Here is a 9,886-nt window from a genome sequence, read left to right as displayed (position 1 = left end):
GCCAGCAGGGGCGGGGCGGTGTAACGGTCGGCTGGTCAGGCTCCGTACCGTGATGGGGCGCGGGGCGTACCCCCGTTAGGAGTCATGCTCGGCAGGTCTGGGTCCCGGGCGCTGCCGTTGGGGGACTTCTACCGTTTCCATCAGTCGAGCTTTGGCTTCCTGGGCTCGCAGGAGGGTTGCTTGTCCCCGGAGCCGGGCGGCATGGGGCCGGGGGCCGGTGAGTGGCCGCCCAGCACAGCGGACCCGGGAGAGATCGGCTGGCACCCCTGGGCCCGAACTCTCTGCCTCTCAGGAGTCAGCCGGTCTTGCGCGCTCACATCCTAATAAGAGGAGGGACCGAGAGGGGGTCTCCACAATGTGGAGAAGGGCTTGGATCAGGCGCTGGGATGCTACTGCTAATCCAGCCCTCCTAGGGCCACGGGGCTGCAGCACCAGAGCTCTCTCATCTTCCAAGAAGCCTCGCCCCACGTCGTTTCTCCTCGGCTTTTATCAGCCCAGAGGTTTCAGGTTTCCATTTTGCCTAGAAAGAAACTAAGGTCTAGGCATAGGAGGTCACCAGCACGCCAAGGGCACTTGGCTGCAGAGAAATGTCAGAATCTTCACCTCAGGGGGCACCTCTAGACTCCCTAAGCTTGAGCATCTCCCTGTTTCCTGGTGGAGATGTGCAGGCCCTCAGGTGCCTGTCATGTCTTCCAGGCCCTGTCTTGCTCCAAATCCTTGAGTAATTTCCTTGGCCCATAGGCCAGATCCCACATGCCACAGCCTAACAACCAAAACCCCAGAGGATGTGGCCCCTCTGTGATCCTCCTCTAATGACAGCTGCCCCTATCCAAGGGTTCCTTTCCTGCAGGGGCCACATGGGTCAGAACGAGGCAGGAAAGGAGATTTAGCATTCTGGGGCTCAGAGAGCCCAAAAGTATAGGGTTCCTGGAAGTGTGGAGCCGAGGCTCCTGTCTGCTTTCTGTTCAGGGTTGGGAGAGGAAAGAGAGCAGAAAATAACCTCTCCCAGATTCTGGGGCTTTCTCAGCTTTCACTCCCATTCTGGGCTTCTGGTTCACAGGGCCAGGGACCTGTGGTTCAGATGAATCTCATTTTCTTAGTTCTCTGTCCCCCACCTCTCACCTGAAGCTGCTTCAAGCGAGGTATGGCCCAGAGGGCATTAAAGGGGGGGTGAAGAATTGTGAGCTAGGAAAGAACATCTTTGTCCTCATCTCTGGCATCTGTTGAAAAGCAATTGATGCTTTATCCCTTTAAGCTAAGGTCCAGTGATGCCACCTGGAGTTGTGCTTTCTCCCCTCACCAGATAGCCTTAGGTTGTCTCCAAAAGGATCCCTTGAAAGCACACTTCTGGGGCTGATAGTAGAGGAGGTGTTATGCCAGCAGCATTCAGTTCAACCCAGCGTGTGCTTACAGATGCCCAGGTACTCCTGGCTTTGCCAGCTATGGGAGGCAATATGAATCAGACAAAAGGATTGACTCCTGCTCAGCCTAGTGAGGAGAGCATCGTGTGATTGGTTTCTCAACTCCAATGACTACTGTCTAGCAGAGGCCTTGTGAGGGTGGGACTTGGGACAGATTTGTTTTGGTGTATGGGAGGAAGGAACAGTCCTTAACCAGCACCTGCCCAAAGACATGGGAGTAGTGTTAGGCAAGAAGAGTATTTGATGGTCCTTAGGGCACGGCACTAAAGTGGAGTGAAGAACTGTGAGCTAGGAAAGAACATCTTAGCCCTGAAAAGTAAGGAGCCACTGAAGGGGGAGGTGGGCAAAAGGTACACTTGACTGAGTCCACTCAGCCAGCAGCTGTCCTGCCAGACCCAGTCGGCATTCCTTGACTACCTCTGCTCTCTTGTCCCCAGAAGCACCTCAGAGCTGGCCTTCCTGCCCCTGCCATGGCCTCATCAGTTTCCTGGGGTTCTTGCTGCTGATGATCACCTTCCCCATTTCTGGTTGGTTTGCCCTGAAGGTAAGGCTGGTTGGGTCAGCCCCCAGAATGGTTGGGCCATGTTGAGAGCTTTGGCATTGGTGGGTGAATTCCCCATTCTCTGCCCCCTTTCCCCAAATATTATCACAGCTCTGTGAAATGGGCTGGACAAGAATTGTTCATTCTCACCTTTCAGCTGAGGAAACAGAAGCTCAGACTTGTCCAAAGTCATACTGGGAGCCCATAAGTGGCAGAAACAAGTCTTCCCAAACTCCCAAGTTTGGGGGCTGAACACTGGCTTTAAGGTGCACACAAATATCTTCCTCCCTTTGGGTTAGGCTAAATTAGAAATGAAAAACACTCAACCTGGCCCAGCAGGTGATGAGTAATAGGAATTCAGGCCTCGTTTTCAACAAGGGATGGTGCAGATGGGAAAGGATGAGCTAGAGTTGAGGATTGCATCTGAGAGCTGCAGTGAAGGTGGAAGCCTACCCCCGTGCGGCCCCAGGCAACAGCCAGTGTCTCTAGAAAGCTTGGGGTTTGGGGTGGTCTCGAAGGGAGTCCTTAGAAGGTCCTAAATCCTAGTCCCCAAACTACCACTGAAATAAATATCATGTGACCTTGGGCAAGTCACTGCCTCTCTGAGCCTTCATTTCTCAATTTGGACATATTTCCTTGTTTGAGGACTCCAGGAACCTGAAGTTGGCAAAGCCCTTTGCTCGGGGCTGCTATTAGAGCAGCCCAGCTTTTCCCTTAACTAAGACAAGGGCAGACAGTTTCCTGGTTTGAGTCATGTCTAGCTTCAGATCACACAGGTGAAAGGTTTCACTGAGGATCAAGTCAATACAGTATGGCAGTTGAGAGCATGGCTTTTGGAGTCATTCAGAACTGCGTTCAGATCTTGCGTGTTTCACTTGGGGGCTTTGTGATTTTTGAGCACGTCAGTTAACCTCTCAGAGCTTTGGTTTTTTCATCGAAAGACAGAGCTCAGGATACCTGACACTGAACAAGGCCAGAGGGAGAGAGGTGAGGGAGGGACCTGGGGAGACATCATTGCCAGCAGCAGCTCAGTGCTTTCAACCCTTTCCCTTGCTGCTGCGGACAGATCGTGCCCACCTATGAGCGCATGATCGTGTTTCGACGGGGCCGGATCCGCACCCCTCAAGGACCCGGTATGGTTCTGCTCCTGCCCTTCATTGACTCCTTTCAGAGGGTGGATCTGAGGACACGAGCCTTCAGTGTCCCTCCTCGCAAGGTGAGGGGCCTCTTGGCTCCCGTGGACAGAGGGAGTGGGGGCTTATGCTGGGTGTATTGGCCTGTGAGTAGCCATTAGGGGTGAGGAATGAGGAAGATACCAGAAAAAAGGGGAGGGGGCTGGGAGGGCATCCTTGATCCATATACCTAAGCCCACACACTTGGGGATACCATTTTGCTCTTGAGGAGCTAGTGACCAGGCGAGTGGGTCAAGTTGGGTGGTCTCAGTGGGCCTGGCCTCCCTGTGCCCCCAGCCCCTCTTTCATGGCCTCCCCCAACAGTTGACCTCTAAGGCTGAGGTTGTGCTGACTGTGGGGGCTGATGTCTACTTCCGCATCTGGGACCCGGTACTGTCGGTGACGACAGTGAAGGACCTGAACACAGCCACATGCATGATGGCCCAGAATGCCATGATCAAGGCTCTGCTCAAGAGGCCTCTGTGGGAGATCCTGATGGAGGAGCTCAAGATCAGCGACCAGCTCCTGGTAGGCAGTTCCACACAGGGCAGAGTTCGGTGGCTGGCACCCCGGCCCAGCTCTGCCTGCCAGGGCACTTTAGCAGAGCACCAGATCACTCTGGGCCTCAGTTTGCCTTATGTCCCAAGAGTGTAACAACTTTTGAAGAGTCAGTGGTCTGGGTGGGACTGAGTTGAGGAACAGAAGATGGCACAGACCATAGCGATCTTGGGCAAATCTATCCCTGAGAGGTGAAGGGGCTGGGACAGGGGAGTGTCCTGACAGAAATTCTTGGGTCCTGCCCCGACTGCCTGAGGTTTTACTCTTCACTGCTCTGCAGGCATTGCCATGACAACCCTGGGCCTCAGGGGCACTCAGCAGCCTCATGGGGCAGGCAGGTGGGTGAAAGGAGCAGGGGCCTTCCTGGCCCAGTCACCTTCAGGGGAATTCCATGCTCCCCAAGGCAGCCTGTGCATTTTTGTGGGTTTGTGTTCTTTGTTCTGAAGAGAACAAAGGGACATGATGACATTTGGACCTTTTTCCTGTCTCTTCTCTGAATGTGAGCAGTTACACTGGAATTTACCTCAAATCCCTCCTGTGACAAGATGGGGTTGAAATACACATGTGAAGTCATGTCCCCTGCTTCTCACGTTCACCTTGTGCTTTCTCCCATGTCCTGGCAGGGGTCCGTGGGTGAAGTTTCCCCTCGTTCCCCTAAGATCTGCTTTCCCCAGGGTTAGAGGACAGGAAGGGGAGTGGGGTAATGCCAGTCCTGGAGGTCGCAATCCCTTCAGGAAATAAATCTACTGGGTGAAATTCCCAAGAGGAGCTCTCACATGCATAGCATTTTGCCTGCCTCAGTGTATCTCTGCTTTACATTTTGCTGCAAAGGCTGGTATTATTGTTTTATTTTGGAAGGAAACTAAGGCTCAGGAATTATTTGACTTGCCCCTAAGAGCTGTGGTCAAGGCAGAGCTGGACCAGAGCCAGGTCACGTGCCCCCCACCCCCCAATCCAGTGCTCAGTCTTATACAACCCAGATCACAATTTGATAATTTTTTTTCATGAAACCACATTCCGTTTTGATCTACCTTTAGGAAGAGAAAATTGCTCTTGGCCTTGTTGCACATGGCTTTGGTGCAGCAAAGCCAAGAGAAGCCATCTGAGGGAGTGAGTCCCATACCAGGACATTAGAGTCATGTAGGGTCATTGCCCAGATTGAGTTGGCTCCTGGTAAAGTGGGGTCAGTGCCTGGTTAAAATGAAATCTCAGGAAACCCAGCACACCTCCCTAAGGCCTGTTTCAGGCATACGTTTCTCATTCTCACCGCGCCCCCGCTTCTGCGTACTTTTCCTCTAGAGGGATTGCACGCTCCCCACCTCTCACTTGCTGGGCCCTCCTTAGCTGCTCCAGGCCAGCCCCTCACTGCCCCAGCCCAGCCCCTCACTGCCCCAGCCCAGCCTCCCCCATTGCCACCCCACCCGTCCCTCTGCCACAGGCCTTGCCTCTTAATCCTCAGGAGAAAACACTCTAGGGTGAGAACTCCTTCAGCTTCCTCCTGCATCATCCCTTCAAACTCATCTACATCTGTGCTGTTTTCCTGTCTCACTGGAAGCATCTGCTTCCTCTGCACCGGGCAGTGCTCTGGGCCCAGGACTCGGCTCCCTCCCTCAGTTCAGCCTCTTCTTGCCTTTTTGCAAGGACACATGTTCTACCTTTGTCCCCGACCCCCTCTAGCTCTTAACCCCTCTCTCCCCTTTCCTTCCTCCCCTCCTGTCCTTAATCCAGGCTCCCCCCACACTCCTAAGACTGATGTCACTGCCGACATCATGGTGACCTCCCTCTTGCTAGCACAGGGGCACTTCTCAGTCCTTCCCTTACTTCACCTGGAGGCAGCCTTTGACTCCATGGACCCATCCTTCTCTTATTCTTGGATCCTCTGCTTCCTCGGGCTTCCATTATTCCACACTCCTGGTTACTCCCTGTTCTCCTGCCCTTCTGTTTCCAGGTTTCCCTCAGTGGTCTCTTCTCACCTGTGACCTCCCAGGAAAGCTTACCCACCTGTGGCTTTCTGCTAACTCTAGACACTAATTATTCTCAACACTCCGATCCAGTCCCACTCTGCCCTGCTTCCTGGCCCCACTTATCCAATTGCGGTTGGCCGTCCCGTAGACACCTCAAGCTTAACGTGTTTAAAAAGTCACCATTCCTTCCCTACCCACCCCCAAATCTGTGTCTTCCTCTGTGTATGCTCTCTGGATAAATGCCCGCATTCATGATCCGTGCAGGCAGCCATACTAGAAACGTGGCTCCTCCAACTCCTCACCGCCCTCCTTGTTTTCGCACATCCGGGCAGCCGACAAGTCCAGTGGTTCTATTTCTCTAGTGTCCTTCTGTAGCTTAATAGAGTTTACAGAGTTGTGCCCCTCCCCTGGTGTGTCTCGGCTCACAGCCGCCTTTCTGCCTGACACTGCATCTGCATCACTTCTGCCTGCAGTTTGAAACAACGTCCTACCTGGTCTCCATGCCTCTACCCTCAGCCCCTCCAATCCAGTGTCCACATAGCAGCCAAGAGAATCTTTGCAAGAAGCAGGACTGCTCTGTCACTTGCCTGCTAAACTCGTCTGCGGGACTCCTTGAGCCTCAGAATAAATCCAAGTGAGCGGGAGCAGCCTCCTCTGAGCCCTTGGCTGTCTCTGGTGTCCCAGGCCACAACTGAGGGTCCAGCTAAATGGAACTTTGGTTCCTCACAGTTCCCCGAACATTTGAGGTGCTCCTTTCTGCATTTTTGCACCTGCTCTTCCCATTGCCTGGAAAGGTCCTCCTTTGATGCCCCTTCACCTGTATGATTCCTCCTCCTCCTGGCATCACCCCCTCCTCCCTGCCCCACACCGTCTCCTGATTGCTCACTACCAGCTGCCCACAGCTGGGTTGTAATTGCCCTCTGCCTCCGTCCCAGGCTGGGAACTTCTCAAGGGCAGGCCTGGTGCCTCACGTGCCACCATGGCCACACCAGCCTGCCTAAAGAACGTGCTCTGGAAAGGTTTGTTGAATGAGTGCCATTTCTCCCCACACCATCCTCCAGCTGGAGATCAACGATGTGACCAGGGCCTGGGGGCTGGAGGTGGACCGCGTGGCTCTGGCAGTGGAGGTCGTGCTCCAGCTGCCCCAGGACAGTCCAGCTGGACTCAACCTGTACATAACCCTGCAGCAGCTGGCCCTCCACTTCCTGGGAGGAGGCATGTCTTCAGTGGCAGGAGGTGCCCCACTCCCCGAGCCAGGTAAGGAGCCTCAGGGAAAGAGTGAGGGTGCTCCCCAGGGTGCTCAGCTTGGTGTCCAGCACCGACTGAACTTTGCTACTTGTTCCCTTAACCAAGCAGCTTGTGCAGTGCACACCCCACCCAGCTGTTCAGGCCACCCCAATTCTAGAGCTGACCAGAGCTAGGGCAGTGAGAAGAGTCCAGATGTCTGAGTGTGTGGAGGCCTTTGGGAGCCTCCATGGGAGGAAGCAACAGCAGCCAGAAAAGAGTTTTGGATTCAAGGCTGGAGTAGCTTAGAAATGGGATTTGGGGTTATGGCTAAAAACTCAAGGGCAGCTTCTGAGGAAACTGAACGTGGGCCTGAAGAGGGTGTAAGAGGGAACTGCCGTGAAGGTACGGAGGCCACACGTTGACCTTGGCAGCACATTGACCTCCTTCTCTCTGCCTCCCTCCCCAAGCCCCTTGGCCTCCCCCAGCAGATACCTTGGATATGGTGAACAAGGTTGAGCCATCTGCCCCTCGTGGTGGTGCCAGGTCCAGCCCCAAGCAGCCTGTGGCCGAGGGGCTGCTGACGGCTCTGAAGCCCTTCCTGTCTGAGGCCCTGGTCAGCCAGGTCGAGGCCTGCTACCAGTTCAATGTCGTCCTGCCCAGTGGCGCACAAAGCATCTACTTCTTGGACCTCACTAGAGGTGCAGCTGCCCTCCCTGCTCTCTTCTTTCCCACCTGGGTTGCTTGTAGCCCCTACCACCCATGGTCCTTTTTCAGACTGGGCCCTGCTCCTGCCAGCAGTTTAGGGCAAACCCATAGCAGTCAGGGACTCAGATGCCATTTGCAGACAGTGACTATCCAGGCCTTGGTCTCCCTGCCCTGTCCTCATCAGCAGGACAACTCAGATGGCCGAGCTTCCTATACCAAGAGCCACACACATGTTGCAGTCCTGTTCATGGCAGGCTCAGTGCTGAGCATGTTTTGTGCCTTATCTCACCTACTTATCATCATCAGCGTATGATTTAGGGATTATCATCATCCCCATTTTACCAATTTGGAAACTGAGGCTCTGAGTGGTCACACAGCCAATGGGACTTGAACCCAGGGTATTAGAACTTGAATGCTTAACCACTATTTACACCCCTCCCAGTGGGACATGCTAACCTCTTCTACCCCCTGCAGCATAGTCGTCCCCCTACTAATGCTCAGTTTTCTTTCTCCCCACAGGGCAAGGGAGGGTGGGACATGGGGTGCCTGATGCCATGCCTGATGTGGTGTTGGAGATGGCTGAGGAGGACTTGCAGGCCCTGTTGTGCAGGGAGCTGCAGCCCCTGGAGGCCTACCTGGGCGGGCAGCTGAAGGTGAAGGGCGACCTGGTTGCGTTCATGGAGCTGGACACTGTCTTCAGGGCCTTGAAGTAGCAGGTTTGGCTGACTGTCCATAGCCCAGCCCCGAGCCTGGCACCAAGCCACGGGGGTATCTTGGAGGAGGAGTCCTGAACCATTGGGTTCAGGTTTCAGCCCCAGGGCCCCTTCCTGGAGGGCCAGAGCCCCAGGTTGCTGCCCCTGCTCTGTCCCTCTCTCCACTCCTGGAGGCTGCCCAGCCAGGGCTGCCTGTTCAAAAGCCTTCCCTCCAGTCCCCACCGGCCACAATCCCGCTGCCCGTGAGCCCTGGTGGGGCATGATCTTCTCTGCCTGGCCTGGGCTCCCCCTCTACTTTGGCGCTGTCGTTGTGCCTATTCCCCACTGTGTCTGTCACTGTTCTTGTGTAAGCGCCTGCCCTCCCTGCTGTCCCATGAGCTTCATGCCTGAGCCATCCATCGCTGTCCCCTCCATTGCTACTGCACCCAGTGCCCCAGGGGGAAGAGGGGAAACCCCAGGCGTCTTCCTCATGAAAGCTTAAGGGAAACCAAAACTCAGATTTTCTTTGTGGCCGTTGGAGGATCAGCATCACCGGGGAAACAAACTTTCCTAGATAGCTGTGTGGGTGGAGAACAAAGCCTGCTGCCAGCGGTTAATACCCTCCTGTCCAGGGCAACTCATTTCTTGGTGTGGCCGGCACTCCAGGATAGGGAGCCCACAGGTTCAAGGCCTCTGAGTTTCGGAAGACCCAGCAGACTTTGTAGTCCCCAGTGGGGGATGAGGGGCACCTAATGGGGCCAGGGTGTGGGGAGGGAAGGAGAAGGGTGTCCATCAAAGAAGGCTTCCTGAGGAGATGATGCCTGAGACTCACAGCTACATGGAGATGAGAGAAGAAAGGAAATGGGGGAAAGACATTCGGCAGAGGGGAAAGTCCCTGTGAGAGCACAGGAAGTTTTAAATAAGTATTTAATTTTGAATAGAGAATTTTAAAATGGCGTGCTATGAAAATTGTCCCTCACACTCCTGATTCCATCCATATATTTTCAAACAGGTATCCCATGGTATTAGTTTCTTGGTTATTCTTCCAGAAGTTGAGGTTTAAAAAAAATACATTTACAAGAAAATACAAATATATTATTCTCTGGACGGGGGTTGGTTGTTTTTTGTTTTTTTTTAGAAATGGCAGCATAGCAAATACAATGTTGATTTGTTCACTTAACCTTACAGTTGAGGATCTTTCTGTATTAGCACACCTAGACTTTCCCTATTCAGTTTTGTAGTTACATAGGATTCCATTGAATAAATGTATCATAGTTTATTTAACCTGGTTTGCATTGATGGACATTCAGATTTTTTGTGTGTGTTTTGCTATTTCAAACAATCTTGCAGTAATAATCTTTTACATATGCTGTTTCACCTGTGGTTGAAGTTCATCTGTGGGATAAAGTCCTAGAAAGGAAATTGCTAGGTCAAAGCATTTCTAATTTAATATTGCCCAAAATGCCTTCTCTGGGGTTATTCTAATTTACACTCCCATTATCAGTGAGTGAGAGTCTGTTTTTCCTCATAGCCATGCCAACACAATGTGTTTTTAAACTTTTGGATTTTTTGACAGTCTAGTAAGTGAAAAATTGCATCTCAGTGT

General features: G+C 53.2%; 1 protein-coding gene across 2 annotated transcripts; it reads left to right on the top strand.

Annotated features, from left to right (window-relative positions):
- Window positions 1-9,559, top strand: STOML1 (stomatin like 1). 2 transcript variants are annotated; one of them, XM_082616699.1, is made up of 7 exons: window positions 1-217; window positions 1,859-1,965; window positions 3,029-3,178; window positions 3,459-3,662; window positions 6,718-6,913; window positions 7,351-7,581; window positions 8,108-9,559. In XM_082616699.1, exons 1-7 carry the CDS (start codon window positions 85-87, stop codon window positions 8,299-8,301), a joined length of 1,215 nt encoding a protein of 404 aa, XP_082472825.1. In that variant the 5' UTR covers window positions 1-84; the 3' UTR covers window positions 8,302-9,559. The 2 variants fall into 2 exon arrangements, with proteins under 2 accessions (XP_082472825.1, XP_082472824.1); XM_082616698.1 differs by lacking the exon at window positions 7,351-7,581.
- Window positions 9,560-9,886: the final 327 nt, after the last annotated feature.

This window comes from Mesoplodon mirus (genome assembly GCF_964341445.2).
Source record: "Mesoplodon mirus genome assembly, chromosome: 4".
Taxonomy (NCBI): domain Eukaryota; kingdom Metazoa; phylum Chordata; class Mammalia; order Artiodactyla; family Ziphiidae; genus Mesoplodon; species Mesoplodon mirus.
The sequence above is the reverse complement of the archived record's forward strand: the minus strand, read 5'-3'. Positions and strand labels throughout refer to the sequence as shown.